Here is a 24,553-nt window from a genome sequence, read left to right as displayed (position 1 = left end):
TGGTTCTGGTGGCATCCATAAAAATCCTAACCCTGGCTTGGCCTGTCATCCTAGCCACTCAGAAGACTGAGATCTGAGGATTGTGGTTTGAAGCCAGACCAGGCAGCAAGATCCACGAGACTCTTATCTCAAATAAAACTACACAGAAAGAGCCAGAAGTGGCACTGTGGCTCAAGTAGTAGATGCTATCCTTGAGCAAAAGAAGCTCAGAGACAGAGCCCAGGCCCCAAGCAAAATGCAAGTAAGAATAACAACAAATGCCTAATGCTAGGCCTCTGTGCGGCTGCCAGAGGCGGGAATCTAAATCATCCAAGAGAGGGGAAGAGGGAAAAATCCCCCAACGAGAAAAACAAGAGAGAATTTCATCAGCTTATATAAACAGAAAGACGGACCTGACCTGAGAGTATTTATCTACTCTTTCCTGCCCTCACAGCCCTGGTGGGGCCAGCTTTGTAGTTTGGGGAGGTAGCAGAGCCTGTCAGAGATGGGGCTTGTGGGCGGTGAATGTCCTTCAAAGGAAACCTCACTTCTTCTGCTCATGCCCAAAGCACCATGGCACGTGGGTCATGAACTGCAACCTCAGACCTCAGAATTGTGAGGTGAGTAGCAGATGTTTCTCGGTCATCTTTCAGGAGCAGCGGGCCACCTGGCCGGGGCTGGGAGACCGCTGCACGTGCCTCACCACCTCGTCTTGCTGTCCCTCACATCTAGGATCCAGGTGGGTATGAGTGTGTCAGTGCAGGGCCTCTGCCCGCACGTGGCCCAACGGCCCTAAGAAGTGTGTGAGGCTGGACAGGAGCAGGGTGAGCCGGCAGAGCGGCCATCACAGGGGCAGAGTGGCAAGGCCCACACCTGGCACACACGAGGCTGGACCACTTCATCCAGGTTGCTCTCAGACAGCCGGGGGTAGAAGGACTAACAGCTATGTACACAGAAGGCGACCAAAAACCCATTCTTTCCAGGAGGCGCATAGTCTGAGGCAGAAGTCACCAGTATTAGTTTGCCCAGGGGTCTGCCTCAGCCTTTTCACCCCTTTTAAAAGCCCTTCATGCAAAGCAAGAGCTGTGGTCTCGAAAGACAGGCTCTAAAGTCGGGTTCTCTTGTCCTGAGGTGGACTCAGGCTTCACCTGTTTACTTGTCTCTGTTGGGTTACAAATAGTTACTTTTCCCCTTTCCATAATTACTGAAACTGCAATACTACTGAAAATAGCAGCCGTGGTGGGGCCCAGGCAGAGCTCGGGACTGGCCGCCCTTTCTCCACAAAGCGCGCCTGGGTCTGGTCCGCAAAGTGGCCCCGTGGGAGATGCAGCACGGCATCTGGAAGATGTTTGATTTCAAGTAGCTCTCATTTGTTTGCGAATAAAAACCGGAAATTCTAGAGACCTAAGAAGCTTTTGTTTTTCTGACAGTACTGGGTTTAAACTCGGGGCTTGTGCGGATGAAGGCAGGTGCCCCACCAATGCAAGCCAGCCCCAATTCTGAGCACCTCAAATGCCAACAAATTCTGACTCCCTGGGGGAGAGGGTTGAGAGGGTGACAGAAGGTGCTGGGTACCTCGTATGCCAGTACAGAAATACCACAATGAAAACAATGTGCTAATAAAAAGAGATCATAAACTTCTGACCCCTTATGACCTTTGTTGTTTGGAAGCCGTGGCAGGGGAGGCCAGGAAGGCCGGGAAGGAGGCTGCGGCGACTGACCCGCTGCTCTCGGGCACCACCAGCCCTCCCGCTGCGCCTCAGTGTCTGTGCCATACCAGAGCCCTGACAGGAGCAGAAGCGTCAGATTAAAACCCACAGGACTCCCACTGCACCTGAATTTCAGATACACAGCAATTTTTAGTATGTTCTGTGCAACAACCAGACAGCCTGGACTTGTGCCAACTCCAGGCACCAATGCATACACAAGTGGGCTGCCAGAGAAGCCCAGGGTAACTCCCACCCCACACGCCATGCGCCCCTACTACCTTGGGCCCTGGGGGCCCTGCCCCTCAATGAAGGTACCCAAGGCTAGCACTCTACTACCCTGAGCCACAGCTTCATTTCCAGCTTTTTGGTAGCTAATGGGAGATAAGAATCTCATGAACTTTCTTGCCCAGGCCGGCTATGAGTCACAATCCTCAGCTCTCAGCCTTCTGAGTAGGATTACTCTTATTCTTTTTTTTTTTTTTTTGGGTCCGGTTGTGGGGCCTAAACTCTGGGCCTGGGTGCTGTCCCTCAGCTCTTCAGCTCAAGGCTAACACTCTACCACTTGAGCCACAGTGCCACTTCCGGCTTTTTTCTTTATGTGGTGCTGAGGAATCGAACCCAGGGCCTCAGGCATGCAAGGCAAGCGCTCTGCCACTGAGCCACCTTCCCAGCCCGTCTTATTCTTTTTAAAGGTGAAGGCAACATGATAGAATGTAAAATAAAATAGATTTTTGAGTTATAAAAACTGAGCTCAAGGGGCTGGGAAGGTGGCTCAGTGGCAGAGCGCTTGCCTCGCATGCATGAGGCCCTGGGTTCAATTCCTCAACACCACATAAGCAAAAAGAAAAAGGCCGGAAGTGGCGCTGTGGCTCAAGTGGTAGAGCGCTAGCCTTGAGCTGAAGAGCTGAGGGACAGTGCCCAGGCCCAGAGTTCAAGCCACATGACTGACAAAAACAAAAACAAAAAAGAGCCCAAAGAACTGAAGCGAGTTAATATAGGCCAGGTGAGAGTAAGATAACAGTTCAGTCTGTCTTTGTAGTGGACGTACAGATCCTAAGCTTGGCATGAGGAGAGCAGGCTAAGAGCTGCTTTCTTGTTTCTTTTCCTTCCCTGCTTTCCCTCCCCTGCCCTGAACCCTTCTTCATCCCTGCTCCTCACCCCTCCTCTCATTCCAGAAGAGCCAGCGTCCATCCCCTCCTTGCGAGAGAAGTCTCCCACCTCAAGTCTCCACTAGTGACTCCCAGCCTGATGACTTTAGCTTGCCAGGGGAGAGGAGGTTCTCGAGTGGGCTTTGCTGGGCTGGCAGGCGTGGGTAAGGGAATATTTTGGGAGTGAAGGAGGCTTTACTTAGGGACCCACAAAGACTTCCCAAACAGATGGCTCCTCCGGGGACCTGGACCATTACTGAAGTCATTTTGCTTTTCTTTTACACTCAGGGTTCAAATAAAGTCTCTGAGACACTTGGTTGGTGGAGATTTTAAATCACAAGCTTGATTTGATGCCCTCCAATACAGTTCTTAAGGAAGACTAGGTAGAAATAGTTGACAGTGCTTTGAAATGAGAGAAGAAATTACATTTTGGTAAACCGATGTGTTCTTTATGTGCTTTCATTACCAGGTGGATTGCTCCAAGTCATGCAATAAATGATGATTACATTTCTAAGAGTTGCCATCATTTTCTAGGTGAGATTTCACACCTCCTTTGAGGGAGACATCAGGGTGCCCCGGGCTCCTTGCTGTCCCTGGAAGGGGAGGCCCTGCAGGGCCCCGCAGGTGTCAGGTCAGATCCTATGAGGGGACGCATGGGGAGATTATTGGGGTCTCTGACCTTGACCCAAGGGTGTGAGGAGGAGGGCAACTCTAACTTCTCTCAGGAGAAGGATTGTCAAATTCCTGCAACTGGAAATGACAAGGGCAGAAGCAGAAGGGGTTTGTCTGTGACAAGGAGACCCTACAGAAATTCCCAAGTGATGTTCATAGAACTGCGTTGGATAGTACCATGGATGTGTTACTATTTTACATACAATTCGATTACAAATTCTTAAAATTTATAAGACATTAAAATAATCTTCTAATAAAATCAGCCTTCAGTATAAGGAATCTAAATTTCTTATCTTGTACACTTCTAAATAAATAACTTTGATCTGCAACCATTGAAAATATTACAGTTCATGATAGACAAGTCAAACAGTATTGTAGGCGAAAACAACTTAAAAAACACACGGAACTGAAATGATAGAAAAACCATAATTAAATGTGGCATTGGGAGAAGTGAATGCATGCTCAGCAACATACATTCAGCCTCTACAAAAAGCCCTTTAAGATTCCGTGGCCTAAATAAATAAGCAGAAGCAGGCAGGGAGGTACTGAGCCGGCCAGTCACAATGTAAATCCATGTCTCCCTTTTCCTTTCTGATGATGCTGCTAACAGAAAAACACTTGCTAAAAAACTATAGTTCATGTTTGTTTGCTTTTTTAAGTGCTGCTTAAGATGTAAAAAGTCAAAGCAAGGCTTCCTAGATGTCAGGCCACTGTACCTTACGGAAGGAAAGGCCACTGAATGAGGAATTTAAATAAAGCGACACTGGCCTGTGTGAATAAGGTGTAATTGAATTTCTGCTTAGACCGCCATCTAGGGTCTAAATCAAACCACGATAGAGTGCACATCAAACAGATTAGAGATCTGCAAAACTGAATTACAGATGGTGGTTTGATTTCACTTGCTGAAGCCCTGGTTTCTTTTATGTGGACATCCAGTGTGAAATTTATCCTACGCATGGTGGTATTCCAGTCCGCAGAGTCTCAGAACACACTAGGTGCTCAGTGAGTGGTTTGCTGGGTGGAAAAGGGTCTAGCACTCAGGGCGTCACGTGGAGTCCATGGGGAATTCCTGCCTGGGACTCAGGGAACTCCTTAATCTTGCCTTCAGGCCTATGGTTAATTCTTGGCACATCAATCAAGTTAACTGCCACACATCTGTCTGTTTCTCATGTTGGGGCCACTATTTCTATAGTTCATCTAAGCCTTCTTCAAAGATTTGTGCCTGCACATCATAGTCAAGTTAAAAGAATAAAGATAATCTTTGTTCCTATGGGCTCAATATTTGCTTATAGGAACTGAAGCCCACGCACAGGTGTACATACGGACACCCATACACACAGCCATTTTACAAATGGAGAATGAAGTCTGGAACAATGCAAAAGCCAAAATTACACAGTTTCCAAGGCTAACTGAAAGATGACACTGAAACCGTAAGGTAACTTTTTGGTGACATACCAGCTTATTGCGTGAGAACGTGAAGTGACAGCTACAACAACAAATGAGCAGAAGGTCGTGACGGCCACTGACCAGGGGTCTGAGCGCAGTGTGGCCACTTGCGCGCAGTGCCCCGCAGCCCCGGGGCAGCCGGCGGCGGGCCTGTGTCCACGCACCACACCCGTCCTCACGCGGCCATTCTCAGGCCCTTCGGATCGCCCTTCCCAGCCGCTCTTTCTGACGTCCTGGGGAAAGGGGCATTTCAGAACTGAGACAAAAGCTGTTCAGGAAGTTTTGCATTTCATTCTCACGGCCAGCAAGCCTGTCCCTGCTGACCGGTCCTAGGAGAGGTAGATCCAATGTCTGACTTCTGCCATTCCCTGAAGGAACTTGGTGTAATAGAAGTCCATGTTGTCTGCAAAGTCCGTACAGACGGGTGACTCCATGTCACCAAAAGTGCAGTACAGCGCTGTGCCACCCATGCTGAGCAACACCGTGGCTACACACAGCAGGAGCAGTAAGATACAGGAGCCGCCTCCAGCTTCATCTGCAAACGAGAGGAGGGAGGATGTAGAGAGGAAGGCCAGCCGTGAGATACTGCAGCTTCACACTAGAGCAGCTCCTGAGAGCTGACACTGATACCCCACAGCGTCAGAGGCAATGCTGTTCATTTCCTTTTAGAATGACGGCCTTGAGTCTCTCCTAAGCTAGTGACTGTGTGGCATGAGGTGGCCACTAAGTGAAGTGGCCTGAGAGTCCCACACCTGGTTCTTCTCACTAAGCAGCTACTCAGGCCAAGAGAGCGGCCCACATGGGAAGCTGCGGGTGGAGGAGGCTGGGGCAGGGCCACACAGGTGCGGGCCGCACGCAGCATCACAGCTCTTCCTGTCACAGCCACAGGCAGCTTCATCGCCACAAGGCAGCTGCTTCACACTTGCGAGAAACACTCCGGCAGGTTCTTGGCCGTATGTCTACTTGCCCTGATTTACCCGAGCCCTGGAGAAGCCTCTATCTGCACCCACACAACTGCCCTGTTGGCTGCAGCAGGCACCTGAGTGTAGGCCTGAAGAGAGCCGAGCCCCGGCAGCAGGCTCTCCCCTTGGAGGCACTCTGCCCCGGCACAGACCGCTCGTGAGTGCGTGTGTGCACGAGCTTCCCACACGAAGCACAAGTTTTATCTGGTCACTATAAAGATGACAGAAACAGAAGGTCATATAAAACAAAAGAAGAAGAAAAGGCATGAAATGAGTTCTCAATGCTGAGGACTACAGGCTGAGGAGTTGGATTTGGTTTACTTATTAGTGCAAAACTGTTGCAAAATAATTTAAGACGGTTTCCTTTTTAAAATGTGTCTCCCAAAGAAGATAAAGCAACAAGCTTCTAAACTCCTTATAAATCTTGTAGGCAAAGACCACGTCACGCGGCGATGTTAGGGTCAGTGAACACTGGCCGTCAGCACTGCTGGGCCCAGGCTGGGGGGTTTACCTGGACCCAGGTGGTCCTCTGCTTCCTGGAACCTCACTCTCCGCTTAGAGGGCCTCTGCGGCATTTGGGCAGGACGCTGTCCTGCAGAGTCAGTCCTCTTCTTCAGTATGGAGACCAGTCCCTCCGCCGGGACAACCTGGCAAGGGGCAGAAGAACCAGGAGGGGGAAATATCAACAATATTCCTCATGGAACCACAACAGGCTATTTTGATTCAACAGGGACTCAGGTTTCTTTTTCTAGGAGATATATCTACTTTTTTTTTTTTTTTTTGGTTGGTCGTGGGGCTTGAACTCTGGGCCTGGGCACTGTCTCTGTGCTCTTCAGCTCAAGGTGAGTGCTCTACCGCTTGAGCCACAGCGCCACTTCCAGTTTTCTAGTGGTTTATTGGAGATAAGAGTCTCACGGAGTTTCCTGCCCAGGCTGGCTTTGAACCGAGATCCTCAGATCTCAGCCTCCTGAGTACCTAGGATTACAGGCGTGAGCCACCAGTGCCGGGCAGATGCATCTACTTTCTATGGAAAAAATTTACAATGCCCCAAATCTAACAGGGTTAAAACCTTCACTTCTGTGCGGGTGATAAAGCCCTCACAAAACCCTGGGTTCTCCTGAGCCCTGACCCGACCCAAGGATCAGGCCCCAGGTGACACTCAGGCCAGAGGCAGGGAGGGCCGGAGCCAGCCGAGGCTCCCCCGGGAGCATTGCTGAACCGACCACACATTGCTCTGTATCGTCACCAGGCTGTGTCTTACTTAAAACGAGGCAGAAGCTCAACCCACTTTTCCATTCATCAGCAGGTTTTAAGAAATAAACGTGAAACTTCAGATATCTTTAATACCGAGTTGTGTATACCTGGAATCCCACTTACTCAGGAGGCAGAGATCAGGAGGATCATAAAAAGGAAGCAAGACTCAGTCTCAACAAATGAGCCAGGGGTGATTCCAGTGACATGGGAAACCCTGGATAGCAGAATGCAGTCCAGGCTGGCCAAGGAGAAAGCACAAGACCTATCCCAAAAGAGCAGCAGAGCTCCTTCCAAAAAGTAAGGCCTTGAGTTCAAACCTCAGCATGCGTGTGCAAGTATGGTCACACACAAACAACTTTTAACATCAAAAGACTACTGTCCTAGGTTCCCATGAGAAAGTAACAGAACTTACTAAATAATGCTCTATACTCAAAATATCTTGGGGACTTCTCTTAGAATTTCTCTTAGAGCTGGTTTACTATAGAGACATTACTTTGTATGCACAGGTTGGCAAACTATAGACCAAGGGAAGAGACCTGCTTTTTTTTTGTTTGAGACAAGGTCTTGCTACAGAAGCCCAGGATGACCTCAAACTCTCCATTCTGCCTAACCCCCGAGTGCTGGGATTACAGGTGTGTATTACCCTGCCTGGTTTGGTTGCCTATTTTTGTAAGTAAAATTTAACTAGAAACCAGTCAAGCCTAAAGCATAAAATATTCAGAATTTGACCCTTTGCAGAAAAAGCAAGCTAACACGTCTTTAACCTCCAATGCTATCTCTTTCTTTTTTTTTTTTTGGTCCGGTCGTGGGGCCTGAACTCTGGGCCTGGGCGCTGTTCCTCAGCTCTTCAGCTCTAGGCTAGCGCTCTACCATTTGAGCCACAGCGCCACTCCCGGCTTTTTTCTTTTTGCTTATGTGGTGCTGAGGAATCGAACCCAGGACCTCAGGCATGCAAGGCAGGCGCTCTACCACTGAGCCACCTTCCTAGCCCAATGCTATCTCTTTCTACACTGCCTTCTAGTTTTCATTCTGGCCACTTCTCGCTAGCCTACACCCTACCTCTTACTCAAAAGCAAAGCTGAGACAAGGGGAGAGGTGACTGTTCAAAAAGAAATGTACTCGTTACCTGACCTGTGTAACTATAATCCTCTGCATGCCACCTGAACAATAAGATAGATAGTCTCAGCACTCTGGGAAAAGGCAGCAAGATTTTGAGTTCAAAGCCAGCCTGGGCTACAGAGCAAGACCCTGTATCTCAAAAAAAAGAAAAAACCAAAGTAATTCAGGAGCTGAAAGAGAGGAAGACGGAAGGAAACAGGCTCGGGGGCTAGAGGCTGCGCCAGGGCCTCTGCGCAGCGGGCTCAGCACAGAGGTGACGCAGCTCACGTCCTGCTTGCTCTCAACTGTCTGTAGGTGATGACACAGGAGAAGCCTGGGCCACACACGCTAGACGGTAGCGACTTGCAGCCCCAGAGCACTCTCCGCGAGGACTGCCTGCAAAGTCATCATGATTCCAGTTCCAGCCAACAATCTCATACTGTGCTGTGCAAAAATATTACAGGTTCGATTAGTTTTTTTTTATAATTCAGGGCTTTTAGGGCTAAGGAACTCCAGATGGCCTTCCCACAGGGCTTCTGGGCATCTTACAACACAGGTCTATAGAAACCATTATCCTAAAAAATCAATAAACCAGCAATTTAGTCTTTTTATAGGAACTGCATATTTAAGATGTCCTTATTCCGAGAAAACTACTTTAATGACACCAGAATGTCAAGCACAAATATGTAAAATAGTCTTAAAGGGCTTGTTCACACAACACTAAAAACAAGAGGGAAAGAAATCTTAAGTTTCTAAGAAGCAAAGGATTTAAAATGGAAATTAAACAATATATTGCCACTGAGATATTATCATTATCTATCTTTTCTACAAGACATATGTATTCACCATATGTGTTCTGAGAGGGCGGAATTTTTGTTTGCTTATTTTCATGATGTGGTGTTGCTCTTTGTCTAATTTTGTTTTGAACTCTTGGGCTCAAGTGATCTTCCTATCTCCTAGGGATGACAGATATATCCCACTACCACTACTGCTAGACATTAGGGGAGATTTGAGGCTTTGGTGTTGCTGGGATAGAATTCAGGGCCTTGTGCATGCTAAGAAAATGTTCCACCATTGAGCGATAAATCTAGCTGTTTTAACTTAAAATTAATCCTATTTACCAGTTCTGAAAGGCTGGGATGGTGCACAGATATAATATCAGCTACTTGGTAAGTGCAGACTAGGAGGATCATAGTTCAAGGTCAGTCAAACCTTTTTTTTTGTCCATCATGGGCCTTGAAATCAGGGCCTGTGTGCTGTCCCTCAGCTCTTCAGCTCAAGATTAGCCTTCTACCACTTGAGCCACAGCCCTACTTTGTTTTCTGGTGATTAATGGGAGATAAGAGTCTTATGGGGACTGGGAATGTTGCTTAGTGGTAGAGTGCTTGTCTAGCATACTTGAAGCCCTGGGTTTGATTTTTCAGTACCATATACACAGAAAAAGCCAGAAGTGGCACTGTGGCTCAAGTGGCAGAACACTAGCCTTGTACAGAAAATTTCAGGGCAGCACACAGGCCCTGATTTCAAGCCCCAAGACTAACCCCCAGAAAAAGTTTCATGGAGTTTCCTGCCCGGGTTGGCTTTGAACTACAATCATCAGATCTCAGCCTCCTGAGTAGCATGACAGGCGTAAGCCACCAGCGCCTAGCTAGTCAACCATTTTTTTTTTTTTTTGGGTCCAGTCGTGGGGCTTGAACTCTGGGCCTGGGCGCTGTCCCTCAGCTCTTCAGCTCAAGGCTAGCGCTCTACCACTTGAGCCACAGCGCCACTTCCGGCTTTTTTTCTTTTTGCTTATGTGGTGCTGAGGAATCGAACCCAGGGCCTCAGGCATGCAAGGCGAGCGCTCTACCACTGAGCCACCTCCCCAGCCCAGTCAAACCATTTTTAAGGCAGAAAATTAGTGAGACCCCCGCCCCCCCCCATCTCAACAAACAAGTAGGGAGTATTGTGTTCATGTAATCTCAGCTACTGGGCACAGGCAGGAGCAGGAGGACTGCAGTATGAGACTGGCTCCCCAGGCAAAGATGCAAGGCTGAAAATTCCCCAAGGGCTGATGGCGTGGCTCAGTGGTAGAGAGCTGGCCTAACAAGGACAGGGCCTTGAGTTCAAACTCCAGTACTGTAAGGAAGAGAAAACAGGCAGGATGGGCCCCAGAGCCTCACTGCTGTGCAGAACTTATCTTTGTGATTTGAATTTTGAATCTGTAAAATCAGGAAACAAATACGAAATAAACCAAGTGATATTAGGGGTGTGGATAACAGGCGCTGGCAGGCTGAGAGGCTCAAAGGACAGCACTCCGGCACAGAGCTAGACGTAGTCCAACAGTGGCTCGGCCCAGCTCAGCTTCTGCTCAGCCTCAAGGGGTCTCTGTCTGCGGTGTGGATCTCACCAGGTCCCTCCGTATTTGCTATGGCTGGCAATGAACTTGGGAGCCTTTTTCGGGTGTGTGTGTGGGGTTGTGACAGTATTGTTGGTTGAATCTGGTGTCATCTGAGCCATGATTTGGGCAACCCTTTGAAAGAGAAAGGCAAAGTGAAAAATCACAGTAATGTGGGATAGATTTGTTCTGACCTCTTCCTTAATTCTTGGCTAAAAAAAAAAAAAAAAAAATCAACCCCCATTCTTTTTTCCTTCCTTCCTCACAGAGGCCTCCGTAGTGTGAGCCGGGGCTGAGCCGCTTCCTAGTCCCTCCCTTCATGCATCTTCCTTGGTGTTCCTCTTCTGTCTGTGTGTAGTCCCTGACACACATGGGTGGAGCAAGGGCCACGGAAGCCAGCTGAGGACAGGACCCGCCAGCCAAGGGGGCGTCGCTTAGTTTTGAGATGGGGTTCTTGGACCTGCCCTTAATCAAGACTTCTTACTCACCTCCTAGGGCAGTCAGACATCCAGAACTTAAGGAGCAATTGTGCCAGCTACAGTGCACCTTATTCCATGACTGAAGGGCAGGTAAGCCCAAGCTCCATGATGGTCCCGCTGGGTCAGCTCTAAAAGAGGCCAAATGGCCCGGTGCTGGTGGCTCACACCTGTAATCCTAGCTACTCAGGAGGCTGAGATCTGAGGATCGCGGTTCAAAGCTAGCCCGGGCAGGAGAGACCGTGAGACTCCTATCTCCAATAAACCACCAGAAAACCGGAAGTGGCGCTGTAGCTCAAGTGGTAGGGTGCTCGCCTTGAGCTGAGGGACAGCGCCCAGGCCCAGAGTTCAAGCCCCATGGCCGACCGAAAAAAAAAAAAAAAAGAGGCCAAATATTTCTAAGGAAAATGGGTCATAGCAATGTGTCTCCTCCACAGTACTCTCTAAAGGTGTGTGTACGTGTGTATGTATAAACACACATGTATAATATGTATAGTATATATGCATATGTAATATGTATAGTGTATATAATATGTAGTGTACATATATATCTATATGTGTGGTATAGATGTATATAATATATACAGCCTGCCTGTTACCACTGTCTACATTAAATGATAAAGAATTTTAATCTTTGGTATATATGTTTATTTGTAGTGCTAGAATCAGACCCAGGGCCCAACCTATGCTCAAAAAGGTAAAAGATAATTTAAATCTCAAAAACAGAGCTTCAAAACTAAATTTGTTTTCCACTTACTTCAATTAGCAAATTGCCTTCCTAGCCAAACAAAATACACCAAGCTCTCCCACTGAGAACACAAAGCAAGTCTGTGCTGTAATTAATGTAATTGCTATGGGCGCTCTGTGAATAAAAGCGTGCTTGAAGGGAAGCCATCTGGGAAGGCTTCCCCATCTGCAGGAACATGACTCTTCCAGCTTTACCCTTCTCCTCAAACCTCCACTGGCATCTTACATAGAATCTGCAAAACGAGCTCGTTATAAAACCAAGTTATTGCTAGGTGCAGGTGGCTCTTGCCTGTGATCCTAGCTACTCAGGAGGCTGAGATCTGTGGACTGAGGTTCAAAGCTAGCCTGCTCAGGAAGTCCTTGAGCTTCTTATCTCTATTTAATCAGCAGAAACCCTGTACTGGAGCTGTGGCTCAAAGTAGTAGAGAAACAGCTTTGAGCAAAAAGGCTCATGGACAGAACTCAGGCCCTGAATTCAAGCCCCATGACCAACAAACAAAACAAAACAAAAGCACAAGTTATTTTACAAGTTTACTGGAGAAGCAAACCCTAATATGAGCAGGAAAACATTCAGAACACACTGTTACTAAAAGTGCTTCATTACAATATCCACGGAGAAAACAGACATCCAACTGACACCCTTTTAGTAATACAGCTTTTCAATCCAGAACCTCAAGGCTGGCAAACTTTAAAAAAGAACACATGCTTTGTTTCCAACTATTCTGAGAACTAACCATTCATAAATTCATCTATGAGCACATCAAACATACCTTAAAATGCCAGTGATTTCACTACACAAGTATAAGCCAAGGTGAGCGCTAGCATTCCTCACTTAAAAAAAGCAAGTGATGGGCTGGGCCACGGCAGCTCCAGCACCACACAAAATAAACCAGGCCGGACTACAAGCTAAGTACAATGTTTTCCATTTCACAGTAGGAACTTTAGCCCCACAGGCGTGACACTGTCAGTCTTCACAACGCTCTTTCTCAGGCCCCATCATCCCCGATTTCTGGAGGCAGAAGCCACCTCAAGGTCGCAAGCAACTACCTGAGTGTGCTGCTCGGTAATGAGCAGAGTCTGAGCCCAGGCTCAGGAGAGACTTCTTGCCACATCCTAAGCAGGGAAAAGATCCCATTTTCCATAACTATTAAGTTTCCTTTGGTGTCTGGCTTTTATGGCAATTAAAGTGAAAATGAACAAAACTTTCAAATGGGACTAATAGGGCTTTTTGTTATTGTTTTTTTGTCTTTCCAAAGTAGTTTCTACAGCTTCCAGAAACAGATCTTACCTGTCTCCCCAGGTAAGAGATACTTAAACGAATGGCTAGATTTGTTATGTAGAGGCTTGGAGGAGGGGAAAGCTGATGAAAGGCAGTAGATTAATATCATGACTCCCAGCAAAGCAAACTGATAGACCATCCGCAGCTGGAGTGGGGACTGAGCGCTGTGGTCAGAAAGAACCGGGTGACCCAGCCCGGACCCACACTGCTAACGCAAAGCACTGTGCAGACATAGCCAAGACAGGGAAACACAGATGAAGGGTTTTCTGGCAGCTAAAACCATGTATTTCCTAATGTCTGTGTTTTGTTCAGGAGATGATGCAGTAATAAGCTCAGGATCAGGAAAAGGAACAGTAAGAAGGCCAGGCACCCCTCACTTCTGACCTGCAGGAAGTGTTCACGGCTGCCAGAGCGGTCCTTGTGCACCTCCCCTGCAGCCCCTGCAGGTTTAAAAGCATACCAGGGAGCTTACAGATAGACTCTAGCATAGAGTCTGAATGATGTAGTCTTTTTCTTGAGGGAAGGGGTGATGTCCTCTTCACTGTAACTCTTCGCTGTAACTGCAACCCTGTGTACATCACCTTTAACAATAATAATAATAATAACAAAATTAAAAATATTTATTCTCCTAAGTGAACTGGGACAGAAGGCCTTGCTGACCAGGGATGGAGGCCTACGACACTGTGGTAAGGTGCAGACATGCTCGGCTGGATTCCTGTGCTCAAGAGCCTGCGCTGCCATGCAGAGGACAGCACGGCACAGGCAGGCAGATGGCGCAGGGCGAAGCCTCGGGGAACAGTGCGCGACCCCTTCTCATCAGTACTTCAAATGAGACATTTGAAGGTAGTGAACAATACGGGCTTCAGTGACCAAGGACACTCCTGACGGAGGACGGCCCACGGCCCACACCCTGACCAGAGGAAAAGGCCTGGCCTCGATGTTGAGGGTTGGGAAGAAACAGAGAAACAGGTTCATCACTTCGGGGCACCGCTGACCTAGCCCAGAAGAAAGCAGCACAGGTGACCGTCTGTGTGCGAGGTGTGTGTGTGTGTGTGGGGAGCAGCACGGGGCTGGGCTGACTGGCATGGCCAGAGCGGAGGTCAGGTCAGGTGGCGTGGGAGGCTGAGGGACCAGGTTGCCAAGAGCCCTGAGCCCTGCATCTAGTACATCTAGCCAAGCAGCGTAGGGACACGTAGGGAGCCCAGGGGACTCCCAGTTGAGATGCTCAAATCTACAATTCTGTGTGTCACACGGGGACCCTTGGACATTTGATTCAATTGTAGGAGTGTGTGTATGTGTGTGCCAGTCGTGGGCTTGAACTCAGGGCCTTGATGCTGTTCATGAGTTTTTTTGCTCAAGGTTAGTGCTTTACCAGTTGAGCTACAGCTTTAGCTCTGGCCTGCTGATAGTTGTTTACCGGAGATAAGAGTCTCAGGGATTTTCAGGCTTAGGTTGGCCTCAAAATGCAATCCTCAAATCTCAGTCTCCTGAGGTAGCTATGGTTCCAGGTGTACACCATTGTACCCACCTTAATCATAGTTTTAAGACTATGCGGGCTGGGAATGTGGCTTCATGGTAGAGCGCTCGCCTAGCATGCATGAAACCCTGGGTTTGATTCCTCAGTACCACGTAAACAGAAAAAGCCAAAATGGTGCTGTGGCCCAAGTGGTAGAGTGCTAGCTAGTCTTGAGCAAAAAGAAGCTCAGGGACAGTGTCTAGGCCATGAGTTCAGGCCCTAGGACTGGCAAAAAAGAGAAAGAAAGAAAGAGAGAGAGGGAGAGAGAGAGAGAGAGAAAGAAAGGGAGAGAGAAAGAAAGGGAGAGAGAGAGAGAGAGAGAGAAAGGGAGAGAGAAAGAAAGGGAGAGAGAGAGAGGAGAAAGGGAGAGAGAAAGAAAGAATATGCATCCTTCTAGATAAGGCTTGAAAACCTCCCTGTAGCTGGGCGCCTGTGGCTCACGCCTTTAATCCTAGCTACTCAGGAGGCTGAGATCTGAGGGTCACCATTCAAAGACAGCCCTGGCAGAAAAGTCTGTGAGACTTATCTCCAATTAACCATCAGAAACTGGAAGTGGTGCTGTGGCTCAAGTGGTAGAGCACTCGCCTTGAGCTGAAGAGCTCAGGGACAGCGCCCAGGCCCAGAGTTCAAGCCCCATGACCGACAGAAAAAAAAAAAAGGAAAAAAAAAGGAAAATAAAATCCTTGACCACTGCACATCACGATCCATGTACATGTGAGAAAAGCCTCAGAAGTGCGACATGGCACCCCTCCAAGTCCTTTGAGGGTGCATGGACAGTCCTGAGGTTTAAACTCTGGGCCTGGTAACTGGTAGGTAGGTGCTATATCACTGATCCAATAGCCTCAGCCCCTTTTGTTTAGTTTACTTTTCAAATAGGGCTTTCTGCGTTTGGCTGGGGCCATACTTGGGTGGACTGCAGTCTTGTTCCTGAGAGCTGAGAGAATAGGAGTGTGCCACTGTGCCCTGCCTTCACTCCTGTTCTCAAACAATGGACACTGCACTCTGATGGTAATCGGACACTCCGTCTAACAAGAAATAATGGCAATGAAGATACTACAGGCATCGCTTAGTGAAATTATTCCTGTGTTTGAAAAATGTTTACCAAATGAGGAAAGGTTCACGAACACTTATTTCTATATTAGTGACTTAAAATAGTGGAGCTATTTTTGGTTCTCCCAGAGACGAATCTAATTGTGAAATCAGTGCTTCCTCAGCCTATGGTTATCAGAAGCCGAACAATGAGGGAGTGTCAGGGATAGAAGCAAAGTGGAAGCTGTCTACTTTCTGCACAGTGCTGGAACCCTTGAGGCAGCGTTACTGGCGGACAAGGCACCACGGGAGGTTTGGGTGAAGTGAAGAGGGGAGGACAGGGACTCACGGCGGAGAAAGCCGTCACGTGGGTGAGTGGGCCCCGGGGCCGCTGTGCCTCCCAGGACCCTGAAAATTCTATGTAGGTGCATTGCTTAAGAACCATGTTCTCAAGGGGAGCAACACCTACAACTACATCAGAAGCCATTCTAGAACTGTTAGCTAGGTATGATAGCCTAGAGCTTCATCTGGTTCCTCGCTGTATCCTTAAAACTCTCCTGAAGACACAAACAAACTAGGTTTAGATGAGGAAGGCACATGTTTGTCCTTAAATTTTTTTCTTTTTTCTTTTTTTCTTGTGACAGTACTGTACAGAGGGGTTACAATTACATGAGCAAGATAATGAGTACATTTCTTATCAAGCATTGTTGCCTCCTCCTTTGCTTCCTCTTCCTATCCCTTCCCATCTAAATTTAAATTTTTTTTTACTACTTTTTTTGTCTTTTCTTTTTTGGTACTGGGGATTGAACTCAGGATGTTCAGCCCTTAAAACCTATTTTTAAAAAAATTAATAATGAAGTGCTAGGAGTGTAGTTCAGTGGTAAAGTGCACGCCTAGCAAGTGCAAGGCAGTGGGCTCAATCCCCAGCACCTACCCACCTTCCTACCCAGCAACCTACCCTACCTATCTACCTACATTCATACATGCCTACCTACACACACACACACACACACACACACACAGTGAACACCTAGTAAGTGCAAGGCACTAGGCTCAATCCCCAGTACCTACCCACTTTACTACCCAGCAACCTACTCTACCTACCTACCTGTATACTTATATACCTACCTACACACATACATACACATATATACCTACCTACACACATACATACACATATATACCTACCTACACACATATACACACATGTGTGTATATATGCATGTACACATACATGCAGGCAACTTTGTACTTATAAACAAAGGCACAATTAACTGGATATTTTACTTAGCTCAAAATCTCTTAAGGTATTAAGAAAATATTAAGCATCAGTGACTTTTTAGTTTTGAAACCGTCTTTTGCTGATAGAGCCAGGCAGTCTTTTTTATAGTATATCTTTTAGAACAGAGAAGTAGTAACTATTCGGAAAGTAGAACAGTCCTGGGGTCAAGACGTGTGTTTACTTGGCAAAGGCTCTACTCCTGAGCTATACTCCTAGCTCAGACAGTGAATTTTCAACCACCATTAATTTAACTGAGAAGACAATTTAAATTTAAAATACATATACATATACATAATACATATAATTCCTATTGCTTTCTCACTCCGTATTAAGCTAGCTGTTTTTTTTTTTTTTTTTGTCGGTCGTGGGGCCTGAACTCTGGGCCTGTGCAGTGTCCCTCGGCTCTTCAGCTCAAGGCTAGCACTACCACTTGAGCACATTAGCCCCATTTCCGGCTTTTTCTGCTTATGTGGTGCTGAGGAATTGAACCCAAGGCCTCATGCATGCAAGGCAAGCGCTCTACCACTGAGCCACCTTCCCAGCCCCAAGTAGTAGCTGGTTTTTTTAAAACTATATTTTAAGTTACACTAAAGTGTGTATAACACAAAACTGCCATTTTAGTCCTTTGTAAAAGAGACAACTCAAAGCACTACATTGCAAATGTTGTATTCCGTACCTCCCCCCCCCCCAACTTGTCATTTCTAAACAGATTTTGCGCCCAGTAAGCAATCATGTATCATCTGGTTAAGAGAAAGTTAAGAAGCAAAATCAGTGTGTGTGGGCTGCTGTGCGGACGATCAAGTGGTCTGGTTAAAATAAACGGAATGGCTACGGGGCCAATGCCTTATTGTTGTACTTTCGCATAAAAAAAAAATTCCGGACACTTTATAAAGAAGTGACTCACAAAGGAAACCAGCAAGGTGGCAGTTGTAGAAAGCGTTTCACAGAGGTCTACTTTCACATATATTTTGTTACCTATTTTGCTGTTATTTTTGCACTGTCTTCCTGAAAGTTGCTAGAAAACAAAGGGTGTAATTGGAACCCAAAGGCCAACTTGAAAAACAAGGTTAGAGCAGAGAAAAGACAGATGGCTCAGTAATTTTCACAAGGTAAGCAGGCTCAGCACGCAGAGCGCAGAGCCCCTCCCCAAGCCTGTGGAGTCTGCGGGAGCCCCTGCCCCTCCTCTTCCCGCAGCCCCCGAGTCTGGCCTGTTCCTCCCAGCTGGCCAGGTGACTGTGGTGAGGGGCCATGGTTTCACCGTGCCTTTCATCTTTTCTCCTTCACGCCACTTTTAAAAAAAAACTAAAGAAAGAAAAATGGTCATCTTTGACTTTTTTTTTGGGCAACTTAATATCTTAAAGATTTTAGTACTTCCTGTCCATGCTTTAAACTGTTTTCTCTTTCTGCTACACTGTTTCAGAGAATTAAAAAAATATATATAATAAGGGGAAGAAACAGTGATACATGCTATATTTTATTCTCTAGATATATGAGGAGAAAAATAGGATTTCTCATTGTGATATGCCTAATGTTTTCACTGTAATTCCTGGAATGAGAAATAAAAGCACTGAGTCCTGCACTGTATGGTGAAAGCATGCAATTTAACTTCTTCAACTATAAACATTATCATGGTTATGTCATTTTATTCAACATAAACACATAAATATCACTAGCAATGGTTAAAAATACATATTAATAAAAAATTTCCCTCATTTGCAACAAAAGAAAGCTTACAGACACAAAACATTGTTTGTACGTATATTAGCTTTTACTTTGATTTACCTCTGCGATCTCTATCCTTTTGGCCAGATCATCCAGAGAGAGACAGCTGTCATCGGCAGGCAGGCTCTCCGGGAGTGTATAGGACGCCTCTTCAGGAGAAAGGTCTTGAAGGAGATCAGAGTCGTCGTCTTGGTTATCCTCATAGGAAACAGAATCCTCGGTGTCTTTTAAGCACCCCAAGAGGCTATTCAAATAGTCTTCGGTTTCCTTATTCACTTGGTCATCCTCACCCCCCTTGTCCTCTGGGGCCATGCACACTTCTGGAAGCTGAGCACTTAAGTCACATATTTTCTTATTTTGACAAGGTGCATTCTCAGAGCCAGTCTCTGAGGGACTCTGACTCTGTGGTGATTTTCCATCGCCGTCTGCCTGATCAGACTCCTGCAGTTCATTTAGTGCATTGTTCTCCAGCGGAGCCCTGGACGCCGCCTCAGAAGCACCCTGAAGTGGCAGGTGGAGCTCTGGTCTGCGAGCCTGTGAAACCAGGCTAGGAGGGGTGTGGTCGCAGCCTGGGAGGCCCAGCGGCTTTATCAACGACTCACTAGGTGGCTCTTCCTCAGGGCCAGCAGCAATGGCCCCCCCTTTGGCCACTTCTGGGTGGTCCTCTGTGTGAGCCGCCTGCAAGGAACCAGCATGGGCAGCGGCCCCCCAGGGAACATTTGGCCCTGACCTGCTGCCTGCCGACGCTGCGGCCTGGGTGTGGCGCTCCAGCGTGGCTTCCTGGCTGCACAGCGGCTCCTCCGTGTGGCCCTTTCCTGTAGTCACTGGGAGGCCCTGGGCCTGTGCCTGGGCGTCCACTGGATTGCAGCCAGGGCTACTCTCCCGGGGAGCCTTCTCATGCTGCTTCTCTTGACGTGGTTCCAAGCCAGAACAAGTTTCACTCTCTAAAGATGATGAAAAATGAGTTGTTTAAAAATGCCAAACAGTGCTTTGGATAGAACAACAGGATAACAGTGATACTCTAACCTCTCATGAGAAAGTCTGTCATCAGGTGCACAGTGTACTGTAAAAGTATTTAGTAAAGTGTCGATTTAGTAAGAAGTACAAATTATTCAAAAGTATGTTAGCTTTAATTAATAACAACCTTCATTTCCATGAGTGTATTTACTGACCGTATGCATTTAAATAAAGGTAGAAAAATTACTTTCATTATACATATTTGGTTTTTTTCTTTATAAGTTGTGGGACTTGAACTCAGGAGTTTGGCGCTGTCTCTGAGCTTTTTCGCTCAAGGCTAGTTAGTGCTCTACCATTCTAAGCCACAGCACCACTTCTGGTTTTCTGGTGGTTTATTGGAGATAAGGCTAGTGTTCTACCTCTTTGAGCCACAGAGCCATTTCTGGTTTTTTGAGTGGATAAAGAGTCTCACGGGGACTTTTCTATCCAAGCTGGCCTTGAACTGTGATCCTCACATCTCAGCCTCCTGAGTAGGTAGGTTCACAGGTGTGAGCCACTGGTACCTGGCTTTTTTTTTTTGTCAGTTGTGGGGCTTGAACTCTGGGTCTGGGCACTGTCCTTGGGCTCTTCAGCTCAAGGCGAGTGCTCTACCGCTTGAGCCACAGCACCACTTCCATTTTCTAGTAGTTTATTGGAGATAAGAGTCTCATAGACTTTTGTGCCCATGCTGGCTTTGAACTGCAATCCTCAGATCTTCTGAGTAGCTAGTATTACAGGTGTGAACCACCGGCGCCCAGCTTGGTGCCTGGCTTTATACTTGATTTTTTTACATAACCTTAACATAAAACGTAAGGAAAGTACTAATAAAGCTACTGAAACTAAAAAGACAAAAGTAAATGATTTCAAATGGAAAACTTTTATGTAATACTTTTAAATGTATTTTCAAATTACTTGCAGTTTCTTAAAGCAAACTGTAGCAAAAAAAAAAAAAAAAGAAGTCTGGGCAAGAAGTAGAAACAGATTTGAATTTTGACACCTCTTTCAATTTTTATCTGTAAGATTAATATGTACTCTCCTCTCCCCTCCCTTAACCAGTTAAGAAACATCCCTGTAAATAATGACTGGGAATAGAACTGGCTGTAGGATAGCAGAGAAGCATGCTTCCTGGTGAGATCTGCTCACACCTGCTTCCTGGTGAGATCTGCTCACGCCTGCTTCCTACTGAGATCTGCTCACGCCTGCTTCCTGTGAGATCTGCTCACGCCTGCTTCCTGGTGAGATCTGCTCACGCCTGCTTCCTAGTGAGATCTGCTCACGCCTGTTTCCTACTGAGATCTGCTCACACCTGCTTCCTGGTGAGATCTGCTCACGCCTGCTTCCTGGTGGGATCTGCTCACGCCTGCTTCCTACTGAGATCTGCTCACGCCTGCTTCCTGGTGGTATCTGCTCATGCCTGCTTCCTAATGAGATCTGCTCACACCTGCTTCCTGGTGGGATCTGCTCACGCCTGCTTCCTGGTGAGATCTGCTCATACCTGCTTCCTGGTGAGTTCTGCCCTCCAACTTCCCGGTGAGATCTGTTCACACCCACTTCCTGGTAAGCTCTGCTCATACCCCTTTCCTGGTGAGCTCTGCTCATACTCCTTTTCTGGTGAGATCTGCTCATACCTGCTTCCTGGTGAGTTCTGCCCTCCAACTTCCTGGTGAGCTCTGCTCACACCCCTTTCCTGGTGAGCTCTGCCTCCTCCTTGGTGAACTCAACTTTCTTCCACAGGTGTATTATTTAATTTACATAGTGGGCCAGAGGTGAAGATGGAGGATAAAGTAACATTCCATTTGGCTTTCCATTTATTTGTACCTTAATAGGGCATAATTGACCACACCAAAGGGAAAAGCCAGCCTACTTCCCTCCCCCTCTTCCTCACCCCTTCCCTCCTCTGGAAAATCACCTCATGTCTGAAAAACGGAGGGCATCCATTCAGTAGTGTGTTATTCCTCGCATACCCACTCAAAAATCACATAGGGTCAAGATATTGAGAAGTGACCTTCTGGGAGAGGCCTACGTTCCTCCTCTTGCCATCTCACAATCATACATACTTTCACTGCAGGCAAACCTCTGGACATTTCCCTGCCTGGGTACTCATTATCTGAGGAGGGCCACAGCCAGGTAGAAAAAGGGCAAGCCTTTCTCCCACAGATTCCTAAGGGTCCAATAGATGGCCATCAAAGCACATGAGAGGACTGGACGGGGAACACTGTCCCACCAGGGTCAGTTACCCAAAGACCACACATATCTCAGGAGGTGAATCCTACAGGCTCCGATTAACGCCCCCCCCCCCCCCCCCCCCAGGAGCACTGAGGCAGCCACATGCACCGATCCAGATAGCTGCCTGGGTCCAAGCACAGAGAAGACCTCTGAATAAAAGAATATATTGGTGTTCACATGAACTATGGACAAAACAGGACCACGTGCTTGAGAACTGAAGCACAACTACTGAGTAGCGCTAAGCAATTCAAGTTACAGAATTTGTCTGGGAAACCACTACATGAGTAAAGGTGAGGCTACCACTAGAGCTACCCCAGGAATTGCCCTCGCAAGAACTGAGGGGGTAACAGACTTCCAGAAGCTTCATTAACACACTGGCCTGCTGCACCCTACAGTCAACACAAGCTATGGAAAAAGAGCAGCATTCCAAACCACACCTGAGAGCCATCTGTAGCACTGTCATTCCTCCTAAAGCTTGCTTCGTCAGGCTGCGGGGAGAGGCCCCTTCCCAGCACTCAGTCCCACCCTCCTCAGGAGAAGAGGCACTACCAGATGTCTGGTCATCTCCACAGCTTACTCGGCTGCATTCAGTTACAAACAGGAAGATCGAGTTGGGTTCCAGTTGTGAACAAAAGTGCCAAACCAACAACTTCCAAGTTAGTGCCTCAGCTTCCCCTGCTGGGCCATGCTACCACAGCAATGATGGGGCTGGGCAGCAACCAGTGATCTGCCTCAAATTCAGACCAAGAGCCCATGGCAGCATTCTCCTCAGCCTGTGCATCAAGGAGATGCAGCCACATCCAAACTAAGCAGTTATTCTGGGACACATGCCCCTGCCTTGGTTGTTATGAACTTTGGTTTTTGTATGAAAATGACTAGAAAAAAGACAAGAACAATAGACCACGGTAGGGTTGATCTAAGGCAATATCCTTAACTTGCTTCACAAGAGAAACAGACACAGATTTGAAACCATGAAAAAGCAGCTTTCTAAGAAGGAAGGGCTAATTGATGGCAGTCCCAGCACCTGATATATGGATCACTCATCAAACACCTGCTACTTCCTTCTGCAATGCTAGGCTCTAGGCCCAGGACCAGAAAGCTCAAGAAACAGCAGAAAGAAAAAAATCACCCTAAAACATTTATTCATTTTTATTTCCAATGTATTTATAATAACATACATTTAGAAATGAGTTTCTAAGTCTTTTGACAGAAGATAAAAGATGGAATAAAATACATCATACATGCTTTATAGTAGTGATATACAGATTAAAGGAAAGAGGTAAGCTGCTGTAGATAATTCCCAAGACAGAACTTTTAACTATCTAGGATTTCTTGTGGTTAATACTTATTTTTTTTTTGAGACAGCTCTTGCTATGCTGCCAAAACTCATAACCCTCTTTTCTCAACTGGGGTTGAGGGTGTGTGCAGACACAACTGGGGCTGAAGGTGTGTGCAGACACAACAGCTGGGCTGAAGGTGTGTGCAGACACAACAGCTGGGCTGAAGGTGTGTGCAGACACAACAGCTGGGCTGAAGGTGTGTGCAGACACAACTGGGCTGAAGGTGTGTGCAGACACAACTGGGCTGAAGGTGTGTGCAGACACAACAGCTGGGCTGAAGGTGTGTGCAGACACAACTGGGCTGAAGGTGTGTGCAGACACAACAGCTGGGCTGAAGGTGTGTGCAGACACAACTGGGCTGAAGGTGTGTGCAGACACAACTGGGTTGAAGGTGTGTGCAGACACAACTGGGCTGAAGGTGTGTGCAGACACAACAGCTGGGCTGAAGGTGTGTGCAGACACAACAGCTGGGCTGAAGGTGTGTGCAGACACAACTGGGCTGAAGGTGTGTGCAGACACAACAGCTCTAGTAACTGTTTTTAGTTTAGTTTTGTTTTTGTTTTTCTAAAGCAGAGAAGACTGTTTAAATATACCAAATCCAGTTTAATTTCTGAGCATCGAATCTAATTTTTTCTGGACCTGGGAACTGAACTCAGGTTTGATATGTGTCAAGTTCTTTACTGCTGAGCTTCATACTAGCAACTTTACAATATTTTCACGTTCTATCGGATACAAGAACCACTTACTAAACACATGGAAATAATTTTGTTTTTACAAGAATTCCATTTTTATACTATCTAAAAGTAAAACTATGCAACCTAAAAACTTTTTCTAGAAGTATATGTACAAAAACTTAAGTGCAGAAACTCCTCAGAGGCAATTCAGATGTGATACATAAAATACAACAGAAATAGGTATCTTACCTTCCTTTGTACCTGACTCTTTGGCTGTGGCTCCTCTTTCCTTTGTATCTTCAGACACTGTTAGCTGTGTGGACCATTTCCTTTCAAGGTACTTTTCTACAGCTGCGATCTAAAATGTTTTAAAACAAACTGACTTTTTTGGGGGGAAATAGTTATATTATCTTTGAAAGCTAAAAATATCTTGAGAAATATTTATTTTTTAAAACAGCCCAGGCAACTGACATATGACACTAATATTTTCCCCCATATTTTTAAAAGAAACAATCTCTTACCTTATGTTTGGGTAAATGAGGACTATAGAGAAAAAAATAGGAAAGAAAAAATTAAAAATAAAGAAGTACAGCATGCTTCCAAACAAATGTCACTGAAATG

The 24,553-nt window shown here is 46.7% G+C and overlaps 1 protein-coding gene across 4 annotated transcripts in view; it reads right to left on the bottom strand.

The window, feature by feature from the left end:
* Positions 1 to 3,152: 3,152 nt before the first annotated feature.
* Cnst (consortin, connexin sorting protein) overlaps positions 3,153 to 24,553 on the bottom strand; it is a 63,670-nt gene continuing 42,269 nt past the window's right edge. For 3 of the 4 annotated variants that reach the window (XM_042701235.1, XM_042701236.1, XM_042701237.1), the window contains exons 7-11: positions 24,454 to 24,475; positions 24,182 to 24,290; positions 18,757 to 19,640; positions 6,428 to 6,563; positions 3,153 to 5,489 (exon numbers count right to left, since the gene is read on the bottom strand). In XM_042701235.1, the coding sequence (XP_042557169.1) occupies positions 5,284 to 5,489; positions 6,428 to 6,563; positions 18,757 to 19,640; positions 24,182 to 24,290; positions 24,454 to 24,475 (1,357 nt within the window). In that variant the 3' untranslated portion in view covers positions 3,153 to 5,283. The remainder of the gene's footprint in view (positions 5,490 to 6,427; positions 6,564 to 18,756; positions 19,641 to 24,181; positions 24,291 to 24,453; positions 24,476 to 24,553) is intronic. The other variant, XM_042701238.1, reaches the window with a different exon arrangement.

Source organism: Dipodomys spectabilis, unplaced genomic scaffold, assembly GCF_019054845.1.
Source record: "Dipodomys spectabilis isolate Male_0828 unplaced genomic scaffold, ASM1905484v1 ptg000288l, whole genome shotgun sequence".
NCBI classification, from domain to species: Eukaryota; Metazoa; Chordata; class Mammalia; order Rodentia; family Heteromyidae; genus Dipodomys; species Dipodomys spectabilis.
The sequence above is the reverse complement of the archived record's forward strand: the minus strand, read 5'-3'. Positions and strand labels throughout refer to the sequence as shown.